A 15,829-nucleotide genomic window follows, 5' to 3' on the forward strand; every position below is an offset into this window, starting at 1 on the left:
GCTGTGTCAGAGAATGACATTTTCCACTGTTGGGGACAAACTGCTGGGATGAATTGATAAGTGTTCTCCCCAGTGGAGTATTTTATAAATGTTCCCTTGGTTCTCAAAAATAAACCATCAGTGCATCACAGATGGTTCCAATAAACTTCATGAAATAAAAGGAAAAATATAACTAATTATGCCCAAAACTTGGAGTGGAAACTTTTTATAGATGGTCTCAGCTTGGAAACTAAATTCAGGAATGAGAGAATGGCTGGAGATCATTCAGCCTTTGTGTAAGCCAGAACTTGACATTCATTAGAGTTCTCTGGGATTGGGAGATTCAATTTGAGTTTGAGGTTCATTGGATTCATCATATGCCTACACTGAAGAAGCATGCAAGGCACTAGAGTCATGGGGGGGTTGGGGAAAGTAACAATAAATAGGAGATAAACACCTATTGGGAACCGGGAAGAACAGGGAAAGGGAAGTGTAAAAGGATGAGTGAGACACATCCCCAGAAGCTGAGTTGTTTGAAATGAAGTGATAGAAACTGACTGGTAGTGACTTAATGCAGTGTGACATGATACTCCACAATGAGAACAATGCTGATGTAAGGTTAGGAACAGCTGTGTTGGGGATGCAAAGGAGAGGAGTATGAAAGACTTGAGATGGGCCTTGAACTCAGTGCTGAGAGATGCATTAGTGATGCCAAGTGTATGAGAGCCCTTCCATCCCAGAGAACTTCATCCCCTAAGGACACAAGGACTGAGATGGGATGTAAAACTGCTGGCCTCAAGCCAGATCCTGAAAGGTCACAGTTATCTTACCAGTGAGTGTAGATTTTAATTAGTCCTGGATACTGTGTTTCTCTAGTTCTGTTCTTTTTTTAGGCCAGTGCTTCTCATCCTATAGGTTGCAACCCCTTTGGGGTCTCATATCAAATATTTACATTGCAATTTATAACAGTTGCAGAACTACAGTTATGAAGTAGCAATAAAATAATTTTATGGTCGGGCATCACCACAACATGAGGAACTGTATTAAAGGGTTGCAGGATTAGGAAGATTGAAAACCACTGCTCTAGGCCACTATTCTTTATTTTAAAGCCTCTTTAATACTCTTATTTGTAGCAAGGTAAGTGTAGTTAGTGGTTTTTCCTTATCATTTAAGAAAATATGCCCCTCTTTACATCTTTAATAACATCTCATATTATATCTAACAGCAGTGAATTCCAGTAGGCAGATTTCCAAATTCCTTTCATAAGAGATTACTAATATAAATTGGCATTTCTTATATTCTAAAGAGACTTATGTCTACCTGAATATATCAACATTCTGTGCTATCGTGAGCTACCAAGGCAATACTAAAATAGTACTGAAGGGTGGTTTTCATTTAGCATAAGTGAAAATAAATCAGTACTACCCTGAACTTTCTTTGCTATTTCCCCTATTGTTTTAAAGTAGCCTACTTCCTAAGGTGTAGGAAAGGGAATTTTATTTTTGTATCGGAATTTCATACAAATAATATGGTCATATGAAAAAGAGTACATTGTTCTCTATTATTTAACAAAATGTTATCATTAGTAGTTGGTGAGTTTCATAAACTATCTTAAAGTTGTGGTTGTTTTTAGATTTAATTATCATTATGTGTATATAAGCATCTGTCTATGGGAATATGCACATGAGTGCAAGTACCTACGGCGGCCAGAAGTGTTGTATTTCCCCTGGAACTGGTTGTGAGTCATCTGACAGGGATGGATACTGGGATCCAAACTCAGCTCCTCTGCAAATGCAGTATGTGCTTTTAACCACTGAGCCATCTCCCCAGCCTCTATGTTAAAGTTTTATTTAAGAATTATTGCCGGGGGAGACCTTGATTTGGGGGATGTGGGGATGCGGGGTGACTTGGGAGAGAGGGCTGGGGACGGGAGGAGAAAAAAGGGGGGATCTGTGGGTGGTATGTGGAATGAGCAGGAAATTTCTTAATAAAGAAAAATGGAAAAAAAAAAAAAGAATTATTGCCGGGCGGTGGTAGTACACGCCTTTAATCCCAGCGCTCAGGAGGCAGAGCCAGGCAGATCTCTGTGAGTTCGAGGCCAACCTGGTCTGCAGAGAGCACTGCACTAGCATACCTTTTCAAGAACTGAGACATTTAGATGTACTCTTCTCTAGAGGCCTTGTACTGAAACCACAGATCTTAGTGCATATTTAACTGAAGTGGAAAATGATCAATCTGTTTAAAACCAGGGTAGAATAGTCATGTTTTGACTCTGCTTCTCCGTGTTCTACAGCTGCAGCTGCCTCTGCTCTGTCTTCCTGCACTTAGCACACAGTTGTCCATTATAGCATTCCATACAGGAATTGTCTTACGTGGACAGTTACCCATTTTCTTGAAATGTTATCAAAATGAATTTAACTCAGTCCTGTGTTCATTCAGATGCTGAGTTTAACATTTGAAAGACATGTTATTTGGAAATGGAGCAGATCTGGTGTGCCAGTCTTTCTGTTTCTATGGTAGATAGCATATTCCTCTAGTGTACTTTTCTGTGAGCCATAATTCCACTTCATGATGTCAGTGAGCCAGTCAGTAGGCAGCCCTTTAGTGTTCATCTGTTGCTTACAGGCCATATTATATGTAATTCTCTCCTGACCTTTTCTTTAATTCAAGATGGGTACTCTGCTGACAAGGGGTCATCACTGCTTAGGTATTAGCCATCTCCAAACTAATGTTGATGGGCCGCAGCCATTTCTTAACTTCTTCAGTAACTCATTTCTCTATCAGTTTATGAATGGTACCACTATCCACCCACTGAAGCCAGAAGCACAGGAATCATTCTTAAATTTTCAGCTTGGATTTTTTTCTTCATCAACCCCACCTCCAGTATCTCTAAATCTTGTTGGCTCTTTTAGACAGCATCAGCATCTACCTATGGTCTTGTGGCCTGCCTCTACCACCATACCAAGCTGTTATTACTATTGCCAGGCACCTTCCCAGCTTCCACTCTAGCTGCCCAGTCTACTCCTTATTCACAAGTAACCAAAGTCTTTTTTTTTTTTTTTTTTGGTGCTGGGAATCAAACCCAGAGCCTCCAGCATGCTAAACAATTACTCTATACTAGACTACACCCTACCCCCATCCAGCCTTCTATTTAAAACCAATTAGGATGTTTTAATTTCTTGCTTTTAATCCTCCACCACACTGAAAACCAAACTGCTTACCTTAGCTTTCCAATGTATATATGATCTGGTCCTGCCCTGCCCTACTCACTGCTTCCTCCATCCCACCATGCTGGCCACATTTCCTCTCCTCTGACTCCCCAGGTTTGTTCTTTCCTTGAGGTTTCTTCTTTCTCCTTCAGTATAAATTAAAAGTACTCCCTCATCCTCTCACAGGCACACATGTAAGTAGAACTCTAGAGGGCTCAGTTTACTGCCTTTAGTTTTCACAGAACTTCAGAGTATAGGAAATGACCTTTACATTGTTTCTATTCTGCTTCTTCCAACAAACACACCCTCACTAAAATGCTAAGGCTGCAGTGACAGTGACCTCCCTGTTTGCTGTGTGTCCACAACATCTGGAACGGTGCCCAGCACATAGCAATCAGTGGGCTGAATGAATGGTGTTTGAATGAACTGTAACAAATGGTGTCTGTGTTTCTGTTATCAGCAGAACTGAACTGGATCATCTGATGCCATTGATAGAGTTTGTTAGTGGGATAACTCTTCTGCTTTGTCTTCTTTGTGTTTTAGATATGAAGCCCCACAGATTGCCTTACGCTGTGGGATTATGCTAAGAGAATGTATTCGACATGAACCACTTGCCAAAATCATCCTGTTTTCTAATCAGTTCAGAGATTTCTTCAAGTATGTGGAGCTGTCGACATTTGATATTGCTTCAGATGCCTTTGCTACTTTTAAGGTAAATTTTCCCCTAAATCAGAGAGGTTGTTTAGTTCAAGTGGGTGACCTTCAAAGAGGCACTTCTGTACTCCTTAGGCCTAAGTGTAGCCAGCCGTGGATGAGGTGAGGCCAGCCTTTCACATTGCAGGAAAGTATTCAAAGTACTAACACAAGCTCGGTGGATGGCTCCTGACATGTCCAGTGAAGAGTCAGAAGGAACATGTACCATGTATTAGCGCTGCTGCACATTAACAGTAGGTTCAGGCGATAAGCCCCCACCACAGATACATGTGCAGGGTAGCTTTGGAAGGGTGTATGGAAACCAGCAACAGAGGCTACCTCCAGGCTAGAACTGGGTGGGGGAGGAGGTGGACAGCAGCACCATGGAATAAGAAGACATCAAGTCACTTGATCAGTGTAGCTCACACTTCCATGGGGTAAGCAAAATATTAATAATCGTATTAGTATTTTGATATGATCGGTCATCTGTGTGTATTTATATTTTATATTTTGACAGTATAATCATCTATGTTTTTTACCATCTATTATCTCTTTTGTCATTTTGTGGGTATATTTCACCTAACAGTTTTTTAATTTAAAAATGATTTAGTCATGATTCAATGCACATTTCCTTCTTGACCATTCTTTATGTATATATACTTAGTGTGAATGAGTCTTCAAGCATCCTTCTCCAGAAGCAAGTCTTAGGCAGCAGAGAGAAAGAATTCTTTTTTGTTGTTGTTTGGTTTTTCAAGACAGGGTTTCTCCGTGTAGTTTTGGTGCCTGTCCTGGATCTCACGCTGTAGACCAGGCTGGCCTCGAACTCACAGAGATCTGCCTGGCTCTGCCTCCCGAGTGCTGGGATTAAAGGCATGCGCCACCACCGCCTGGCGAGAGAGAGAATTCTTATACCCCGGGTAAGAGGAAGGGGTTCCTATGTGAGCTGTGCAAAGGTGAGCTGTGACAAACTGAAATATACTTGAACTTTCTCAAAAACCATTAGCATGTCAAGCCTTAGTTAGGACACAGTCCAGGCACAGGTGGCCAGCATGAAAAGCATGGCCAACTATCCTAACAGTTTGATTTACCCTTCTGATTTGGGGAACTCCTTAGGGTTCCCTGACAGGCACTATGTCTGTATCAACCAAGACTTCTCTAGCCATCTTGAGTTGGGTCCATCTAGGGAAGGATTAAGGAGACCATGAAAATCAGAGGAAGAAATGCAGTGTGAAGAAAGAAAACTAGCAAGACAAGTGAGAAGGAAGGAGAAGAAAGGCCTGGGAACAGACTGCCCCAAGTGTGGAGGCTTCAAAGGCTTACTACCAAAACAAGCCACTGAGCCTCTGAAAGGGCAGAGTATACTGTGTGGCTGTGGGTCTGTGTATTTGCAATCATCTGCTAGAGGATGAAGTTTCACTGATGATGGCTGAGCAAGGCCTGGATCAGTGAGTATACCAGGATGTCATTAGGAGTCATTTCATTGCTACATTGTGGTAGTAGAACAGTAGTATATGGTTTTCTCCTAGGTCCTTGGCCTATTTAATCTCAGGTTCTTGGCCACCCAAACAGTGTTGAGTATGGATCCATCTCACAGAATGGAATAGAATCTGACTCATTCAAATCAGATATTGGTTAGTTACTCCCACAAGCTTTATGCTAGTATTGTACCAGTGTGTCTTGCAGGCAGGACAGCATTGTAGATTAAAGGGTTGGTGTTCACCTTTCTCCTTTGATAGCATACAGAGTACCTTTCAGTACCATGAACACTAGTCTATAAAGGTGAAAGCTCTAGGTAGGCATGAACTGGACTTCTCTGTAGCTAGAGTTTTCCTGCCTTGTCCACAGTCAGGACAAATCTTTGTCACCCGCCAATCCCACAGCCGCTCAGACCCAACCAAGTAAACACAGAGACTTATATTGCTTACAAACTGTAGGGCCGTGGCAGGCTTCTTGCTAACTGTTCTTATAGCTTAAATTAATCCATTTCCATAAATCTATACCTTGCCACATGGCTCGTGGCTTACCGGCGTCTTCACATGCTGCTTGTCATGGCGGCGGCTGGCAGTGTCTCCTTCCGCCTTCCTGTTCTTTTCCATTTTTTAATGGCAGAATATCATTGTGTAAATGTACCTCATTTTCTTTACCTGTTCATCCATACACAGACATCTAGGTTATTTCCAATTCCTGTCTATTATAAATAGAGCAGCAATGAATACACATGGTTAAACAAGTGTCTCTGTGGTAGGATGGCTTGAGGTAGACTGATTCCCCCATCTTTCTGAGGAGCTGCCACACTGATTTCGACAGTGGCTGTACAAGTCCCACCAGCAATGGAGGAGTGTTCCCTTCACATCTCTGCCATCATGGGCTGCCATTTGTTTTACTGACCTTACCCATTCTGATGGGTATAAGATGCAAGCTCAAAGTAGTTTTGTTTACATTTACCTAATGGCTGAGGATGTTGAACATTTCTTGAAGTGCTTCCCACTCATTTGAGTTTCCTCTTTTGAGAATTCTTATTTTAAATGTGTACCCCATTTTTCAATTGGGTTATTTTCTTGTTGTCTGGTATTTTAAGTTCTTTATATATTTTAGATACTAACCCTCTACTCATGTATAGTTGAAAAAAACCTTTTCCCATTCTGTTGCCTGCTTCTTTGTCCTACTGACAGTATCCTTTGACAGAGAAGCTTTTTAGTTTCATAAGATCCCATTTATTAATTGTTTTCTTAGTACCTGTGCTATTGTCTTTTCCTGTGCCAATGTGTTTAAAATTGTTTCCCACTTTCTCTTCTATCAGATTTAGTGAATCTGGCCTTATTTTGAGGTATTTGATCCATTTGGAATTTGGTTTTGTGCAGGACAATAAGTTTGGATGTATTTGCATTCTACATGCAACCATCCAGTTTGACCAGCACCATTGGTTAAAGATGCTGTTTCTTTTCCAGTAGATATTTCTGGCTTCTTTACCAAAAATTAGGTGTTCATAGGTAGACTTATTTCTTCGTCTCCAATTTGATTCCATTGATCAATGGGTCAGTTTTTATGCCAATACCATGCTGTTTTTATTACTATAACTCTGTAGTAGATTTAAGATTGGTGATAGTGATACCTATAGCAGTTCTTTTATCATTCAGTATTGTTTCTTTTTCTGCATGAAGCTAAAAATTGCCCTTTCAAGATCTACAAAGAGTTGTGTTGGAATTTTGATAGGCATTGCATTGAATCTGCACATCGCCTTTGGTAGGGTAGCCAGTTTTACTATGTTAATCCTGCTGATCCATTTGCATGGGAGATCTTAACATCTTCTGATATCTTCTTTAATTTCTTTCTTCAAAGAATTGAAGTTTTTTATCATACAAATCTTTGACTTGCTTGTTTAGAATTACACCAAGATATTGTGTAGTAGTTGAGGTTATTGTGAAGGGTATTGTTTCCCTGATTTCTTTGTCATTTGTATGTAGGAGGGTTATTGATTCTTGTGTATTAATTTTGTGTCTTGCTACTTTACTGAAAATGTTTATCAGCTGTAGGAGTTTCCCAGTAGAATTTTTAGGGTCACTTATGTATACTATCATATCATCTGCAAATAAAGATCCTTTGACTTCCTCCCTTCCTACTTATATCCTCTGGGTCTCCTTCAGTTGTCTCACTGCTCTAGCTAAGCCTTCAAGTGCTATATCAAATAGATATGGAGAGAATGGACAACCTTGTCTTGTTTCTGATCTTAGTGGAATTGCTTTGATTGAGTATCTCTCCATTTAAATTGCTGCTGGCTATGGGCTTGCTATAAACTGCCTTTGTTATGTTTAGATATGTCCCTTGTACCCCAATCTCTTCAGGACTTTTATCATGAAATGGTATTTTTTTTCAAAGGACTTTTCTACATATACTGAGATGATCATGTGGTTTTTGACTTTCAGTCTGTTTATATGGTGGATTATATTTGTCGATTTATATATGTTGAACTACCTATGCATCCCAGGGAGGAAGTCTACTTGGTTGTGGTGGGTGATTTTTTTGTTGTTGTTGTGTTCTTGGGTTTGGTTTTCAAATATTTTATTGAGTACTTCTGCATCTATGTTTATAAGGGAAATTGATCTGTAATTCTCTTTCTTTGTTGGGTCTTCATGTGGTTTGGGAATCAGGGTAGCTGTGGTCTCATTAAAAGAGTTGGGCAATGTTTCTTCTGTTTCTATTTTGTGGAATAATTTGAGGAGTATTGGTATTGATTCTTTAAAAGTCTGATAAAATTCTGTGTTAGAACCATCTGGCTCTGGGCTTTTTTTGGTTGTGAGACTTTTAATCAGTGTTTCTGTTTTAATAGGGGTTATAGGTCTGTTTAAATTGGTTATCTGATATTGCTTTAACTTTGGTGGATAGTATATATCAAGAAATTTATTCATTTGTTTAGGTTTCCTAATTTGGTGGATTACAGGGTTTTCTAAGTATGTCCTTCTAATTCTTCAGATTTTCTTGGTGTCTGTTGTTATATCTGCCTGTATGTCTCTAATTTTGTTCATTTCGATCTCTCTCCACCATTTAGTTAATTTAGCTAAAGGTTTGTCAATCTTACTGATTTTCTCAAAGAACTAACTCTTTGTTTCATTAATTCTTTGTGTTATTTTTTGTTTGTTTCTATTTTATTGATTTCAGCCCTGAGTATATTTCTTGACATCTGCTTCTTTGGGGTATTATTTCTTCTTTTTATTTTAGAGCTTTCAGGTGTCACGTTAAGTTGCTAATATGAGATCTCTCCAAATTTTTTTAAGTTGTTGGTGTAGCTAGAGTTTTCCTGCTTTGTCCACAGTCAGGACAAATCTTTGTCACCCGCCAGTCCCACAGCCGCTCAGACCCAACCAAGTAAACACAGAGACTTATATTGAATACAAACTGTATGGCCCTGGCAGGCTTCTTGCTAACTGTTCTTAGCTTAAATTAATCCATTTCCATAAATCTATACCTTGCCACGTGGCTCGTGGCTTACTGGCATCTTCACATGCTGTTTGTCATGGTGGCAGCTGGCAGTGACTCCTTCTGCCTTCCTGTTCTTTCTTTTCTCCTCTCTGTTAGTCCCGCCTATACTTCCTGCCTAGTCACTGGCCAATCAGTGTTTTATTTATTGACCAATCAGAGCAACATATTTGCCATACAGAACATCCCACAGCATGTTGGTGCTATGAATTTGCCTCTTTGACCTACCTTAATTGTGTCCCATAGGTTTGGGTATGTTGTGTTTTAATTTTCATTCAATTCTAGAAAGTTTTAAATTTCTTTCCTAATTACTGTCATGACCCATCATTCAGTCATTCTCCATGAGTTTGTAAGCTGTCTGTTGTTTCTGTTTTCTTGATACCCAGGTTTAATCTGTGGTGGTCTAATAGGATGCAGGGTGTTATTTCAGTTTTCTTAAATCTGTTGAAACTTACTTTGTGTCAAGTACATAGTCAGTAAAAAAAAAAAAAAAAAAAAAAAAAAAAGTTAACCTAAAAGTTCCATTAGATGCTGAAGATACACTCTTTTGTGTTTGCTTGAAATGTTCTGTCAATACCTGGTAGGTCCGTTTGATTTATGACATAAGTTAGCTCCAGCATTGATCTGTGTAGTTTTTGTCTGGATCATCTGTTTGTCAGTAAGAGTGGAGTATTGAAGTCACCTGCTATCACTATGTGAGTGACAATATGTGATGTAAGCTTTAGTAGTGTTTTTTCTATAAGCTTGTGTGCCCTTGTGTTTGGTGCATACATGTTTAAAATTGTAGTATTCTCTCGGTGGAATTTTCTTTTGAATATGTAGTACCCTTTGCTATATCTTATGATTAGTTTTGTTTTGAAGTCTATTTTGTTAGCTTGGAATATATTTTTCCATCTTTTTATCCTAAAGTGATGTCTATCCTTGATGTTAAGGTGTATTCCTTGGATATAGCAAAGGGCTGTATCCTGTTTTTCGATCAATTCTGTTAGTTTGTGCATTTTAATTGGGGAATTGAGACGATTGATGTTGAGAGTGACCAATAAGCCATGTTTGTTAATTCCTGTTATTTTGTTGTTCTGGTGTGGTCTTTTGATTTGCTGGTCTAGGATTATTTATTCCTTGAGTTTTCTTGAGTGTTATTAGCCTCTTCAGATTGAAGTTTTCCTTCTAGCACCTTATGTAGGGCTGAATTTGTAGATAGATTCTGCTTAAATTTGGTTTCATCAAGGACTGTCTTTCTTTTTCCATCTATTGTGTTTGAAAGTTTTGCTGGGTATAATAGTCCAGGCTGGCATCTGTGGTCTCTTAGAGTTTGTAGAAAATCTATACAGGTCCCCCTGGCTTTTAGAGTTTTCATTGAAAGCTTAGGAGTTATTCTAATAGGTCTGCCTGTATATATTACTAGGTCTTTTCCCCTAGCAGCTTTTAATATTCTTTCTTTGTATGTGTTTTCAGTGTTTTTATGATTATGTTCTAAGAGGAATTTCTTTTCTGGTCCAGTCTATTTGGTGTTTTGTATACTTCTTGTCCCTTGATAGGTACCTCCTTTTTCAGTTTGGGGAAATTTTCTTCTGTGATTTCATTGAAAATATTTTTTGTGCCTTTAACCTGAGTTTCTTCTCTTTCCTCTATTCCTACTATTTTTAGATTTGGTCTTTTTGTAGTGTTTCAGATTTCCTGGATGTTTTGTGCCTGGATTTTTTTTTTAGACTTAATGTTTTTTTTGACCAAGGTATCCATTTCTTCTATCTTGTCTACAGTGCCTGAGATTCTCTCTTCCATCTCTTGTGTTCCATTAGTGAGGTTTGCCTCAGAGGTTCCTATTTGAGTTCTTAAATTTTTCAGTTTGGGTTTTCTTTATTCATTCTATTTCTACCTACAAATCTTAAACTGTTTTCCTAATTTCATTCCACTGTTTCTTTGTGTTTTCATTGATTTCTTAATGGATTTATTCATTTCATCCTTAGGACCTCTATCATAATCATAAAGCTATTTTGAAGTCCTTATCTTATACTTCAGCTATATTGCATTTCTCAGGGCCTACAACATATGTAGGTTTGGGGGCTAGTGGGAAAGCATTTGTCTAGCAAGAGGAATGTTTCTTGATAACATTATCTTGTTATAATTTATTCAGTCCAATTTAATTTTAATAAAGTTGAATCACAAAAATAAACTGTTATTTAGATTTGCATATCAGCCTGATTTCCATTGAATTCTTTGGTAGGTTTTTGAAATCTAAATAGTAAAAAACAAAACAAACAAACAAACAAAAAACAAACCTCTTGGCATCCTGCCAATGATGAAAGTACCAATTTTCCATTTTTTACCAAAGTGCTTTGTTGTTGATATGACAATGGCAGATAGCCCACAAGTCTTTATTTTCCTTTTAAGTAGCTGGTCTCAGAGGGTTTATTTGGCTGGTTCTTTGGCTTTGGGTTTGGGAGGTGGTGGTTTAACCTGGTTTACCTCTTTGCTCTAGGATAACTGTTGTCTGGTCCGTCTCACGTCTTCACTGCCGGCTGTATTCCCATGGCTATACTGCCTACAGTATAGTCTTCCAAGGGTTCCCCTGCAGCTATCCACTCTTCCTCCAGGAGTCTAGTTGATTCAGGTGTTGATTCCAGCCCTCTCTGTCACCTCTTAGCCCTGTGTCCTGGATCCTGTGAGTTTCCTTTTGCTCCAGCATCTGGAGAGACTGCAGTAGGTGGCACCTTCCCTGACTCTTTTATCCCACCCCTGCTCTCAGGTGTCTTTGTCATTTCAACTATTTTCTCCAAAGCAGATTCATTAGAAATGTCAATAGCAGGGTTTTAAAGCTTAGTATTGGTACTGTGAAGAATTTTCCCTATCAAGCCAAATGGTTAGGAAATAGGATGAAAGAATTCACTCAGTATTTGTTTTAATTTAAAATTCCTTAAAGTTTCCCTTGTTTTTACTTTGTGTGCTTCTACTGTTTGCTTCTTGGGTAGAATCCAAGCTAGTGTTTTTGCGGCTTTTCCCCCACTCCATGTAATGATCTATATAATAAATTAACAACTATATGTACATAGGCATGTGCATGTGATGCGATCCCTCAGTTTTAGCACATGATCTCTGTATATTTGAATTTGAGGATATGTTGATGTCTATATCATATACACACTCAAGTATAGATGCATGTGTGGGAGAAACAGATAAACACATCATTCACCACCTATACCACTGTATGTGTGCTAGGGAATTTCATCCTACTATATTATATTTTACTTTCATTAAGTTAATTTCAGTTTATTTTGCCTATTTGATTTGAAGGTTCTGTTTCTAGTAGAACCCCTCCTGATTCCTGTCTCTGGGAATACAGATTTGGCAGAACCTTCCGAGAGAGCAGTGATCTGCTGCGTGCCGTCTGGCTGTCCTGGGGACATGGCTGACTAGTGTAGCAGGTGGAGAGCCCCCACAGGTGCACAGTTTACAGTGTCTGCTGCAACCCATAAAGATATACCAACTTCTGCTTTCTCTGAGCATAGAAAATCCCGCAAGCTTCTCAGGGGGGTTCTACCAGCCAGGGGGAGGGGCAGTTACAGATGAAGGTCCCATATCTGCTTAGAGATGCTCTGCAACAGCTCACTGTCTTCTGGATGTCCTGACACAGCAACTACTTAGAAAGGACCCCAGCCAGACATAGAGTGTTTCCCTACTTGAAACCCCAGTCCAGAACAGTTCTCAGCGCTCTGCTCTGCTAGGAAAAGTTTTACCGTGTAGCAGAGTGGTCAGTCAAGTTAAAGACTGGAGATACTGTGGTTGAACTTGAAGGTTGTAAAACCACAAAAAGCCCCCTTTCATCTTCAAGAAAGGGTATTACAAGGAAGATAAAAGCTTGCTGAGCTTCACAGGCCTATCATCTCAGTAGCTGGGAGGTAGAAGCAGGAGGATCAGGAGTTCAAGACCAGTCTCAACTACATAGTGAGTTTGAAGCTATCCTTGGCTACATGAGACAAAGATGTGGAGAAAAATAAACCATTGCATATTATTTGTATGAATTCAAATTAGTGCAGTGCTGTGGAAAACAGTATGGCAGAACCTCAGAAATGTGAAATGGTATTATCATAGGACTTAACAATCCCATTCACATGGGTATTGCCAAAGAAAATGGAATGCGTGTGTTGAAGGGTAATTATTGCAGCATTGTTCATAATAGCCAGGGAAAGGAATCAACCCAAGTATCCACTGACAGACAAGCGAATAAATAAATGAGGTAGTGCCTGGTGAGATGGCTCACTGGAGCCCTGACAACCTGAATTTCATCCCCAGAATGAAGTCACATAAAAAGCTAAATATGGCAGCATGCATTTGTGATTGAAGCTACCTTGGTAGCAAGATGGGAGGCAGAGGTAGGAAAATCACCCAGAAGCCTGGAGTGTGCAGCTCAGTGGCAGGAATGAAAGAACACTGCTCAAAATGAAGGTCAAAGACAAGAAACAACTCCCCCAAATTGTCCTCGGATGTCCATTAATGCCCTTGCGCTCACACACACCATAAACCCACCAGACACACAAACACAACAGGAAAGAAAGTGGGTTGTACAGCTACAGTGGAGTGCCACTGAGCTATAAAAAGAAAGAAATCCTGCCATTTGTGTCAGCGTTGATGAACCTCAGAGTTATGTTAAGTAAATAAGACATAATAGGAAGACAAATCACGCTATCATTTCTGTGTGGGATCTAAAGATATTGAAGTCATAGAAGAGAAAACAGAATGGTCCTGGGGTAAGAGCTGGTCAGAGGACACAAGATTTAGTTAGGTATACCAATAAATGTTTGTTTATTATAGTACATGTCAATGCTTGTTAATAGCAGTGTGTTGTGTTTCGTTATCACCACAAATGAGTAAATATAATAGATAATGCATATACTAAATTACCTCACTGAATCATGTGTTACCTTTCCACAGCTTTCTATGACAAAATACTTGAGACACGCAACCTAAATTTCATTTAACTCACACTTTCAGAACCTGGTCGGCTGACTGGTACTTTGGGCCTGTGGTGATACAAAACTTCTTTCAGGAAGGGTGTGGTGGATCGGTGCTGCACACTTCAGTGTAGACCGAGAAGCAAGGCGGGCGGGGGAGAGTGCTGTGCCCTGCAAGGTCCTCGCTCCTTCCAGCTGAGCTCTTGTGTATACGACTCCTACTCCCAGCTACAAGGTCCCTGCACCCAGGAGTTCAAGACCAGCCTAAGACTGAGCAATAGAGTGAGACTTCATTTCCCTCCCTCCCAATAGCTCAGGCAGCAGCACTGCACTGGACCTTTCGGGGACATTAAACCCAGGGTCTGCGGGTGATCCTCAGTACCATGGGGAAATGACCCAAAGCAAAACATAACATTAGACCATTGCACAATACTTCAGAATATCATCTGTATATGGTAAATGTATGTACAGCTAAAAAAAAGTAATTTAAAAAATTGTGCACAATGCTTTAAGCAGTTTACTTTTTTGTTATTTAAATAGAAATAGGGGCCAGAGAGATGTCTCAGAGGACGTCTTCCAGAGGACCTGAGTTTAGTTGCAAGCACATTGTCGTACAGCTCACAGCAGCCTGTTACTCTAACTCCAGGGGATCCAGTATCCTCTTCTGGCTTTCACAACAACTCTACTCACATCCTCCCCCCCCACACCATGTGTGTGTGTGGGGGGGATTTTAATGAACTGTATTAGCGTATTAGACTTTATTCTGGAAAGGTTAAAAATTCTTGTTTTTAATTAAATTTTTCATAATACTTAAGTATATAAAAGGGATTAGATGAGGCTTAGTTTCTTTTTTCAAACATTGAAGTGAAATAAGGATACGATTTAGGTGTAAGTTGAAGACAACCAGAAGTTCCTTCATGGTTTTTTGCAGTTTTCTACAAATTTGTATCTGTGGTAAGATATGATTGATTCTCTTCAACTTGGAGAGGACACATTATGTAACTCAGTAACTTGCAGTGTATATCTCATGACCCATTCACCTGAGAGCAAGCAGACAGTGCTGAGATCATATGTTAAATGTCCAGCTACTTCCATTTGGGGGGAGCAGAGATGGCTCAACAGGCAGGCACACGGGCACTGCACAGGCCTGATCGAGGGTAATTCCCAGAACGTACTTCCGGGTGGATGGAGAGAACCACCTCTGCAGAGCTGTCCTCCGACCGCCAGCCAAGTGCTGGTGTACATGCCTCTCCCAAACCATGCACACAACAACAGTAATAATAAAGTTTAAAAATAAGTAAATGATCAAAATGGCAGGGAGCTGGGGAAATGGTCCGATGTTTAAAGAACATAAAAAACTGAGTGTGCCCACACACCTACCTGTTAACCCCAGTGCTGTAGTGCAAAGACAAGTAGATCACTGGGGCTTGTTGGCTATTTATTCAAAGGAATAAAGTAGAGACAGAGTAGGACCCAGCATCATCCTCGGACCCCCACCCATACATGGGCAGGTGCACCTGAGCGTGCGCGCGCGCACGCGCGCGCGCGCACACACACACACACACACACACACACACACACACACACACACACGGTGGTTAAGAAAACAAGGAAAGACTGGAATGTTTGAAAATCTCTTATATTAGTTTTTGAGGTCAGGTTTTGTGCCATTCAGAATTCTGGTTTGAAAATTATTTACAACCAGACACCGTAGCATGTGTCTGTGATCCCTATTCTTAGGCTGAGGCAGAAGAATTGCTTGAGCTCAGGAGTTGGAGGTCAGCCTGTGTAGTGTGGGGGTTGGCCTTTGATAAAGGTCAGCAGACTTTGTTTGGATATTTATTATAATCACAATGTAGAAATATTCTGTAAAGTTACCTCGTAGGTGTCGTGTTTACCACGTAAATTTCATTTCTACTATTTAAAACACCAGATTGGACTCTCAGTGTTTGCCACTGTTTTCATCTGAAACAACTTGGGCTTCACACCTGAAAGTAGGGATGGAAATAATTTTGTGCTGTAAAT

The 15,829-nt window shown here is 39.9% G+C and overlaps 1 protein-coding gene across 4 annotated transcripts in view; it reads left to right on the forward strand.

Moving 5' to 3' along the window:
• Cab39l (calcium binding protein 39 like) overlaps positions 1-15,829 on the forward strand; it is a 116,763-nt gene that overhangs the window by 77,442 nt on the left and 23,492 nt on the right. For all 4 annotated transcript variants that reach the window (XM_006988444.4, XM_042284952.2, XM_042284950.2 and 1 more), the window contains one exon: positions 3,732-3,900. In XM_006988444.4, coding sequence (XP_006988506.2) covers positions 3,732-3,900 — 169 coding nt within the window. The remainder of the gene's footprint in view (positions 1-3,731; positions 3,901-15,829) is intronic.

This window comes from Peromyscus maniculatus, chromosome 9, assembly GCF_049852395.1.
Source record: "Peromyscus maniculatus bairdii isolate BWxNUB_F1_BW_parent chromosome 9, HU_Pman_BW_mat_3.1, whole genome shotgun sequence".
Classification (NCBI taxonomy): Eukaryota; Metazoa; Chordata; class Mammalia; order Rodentia; family Cricetidae; genus Peromyscus; species Peromyscus maniculatus.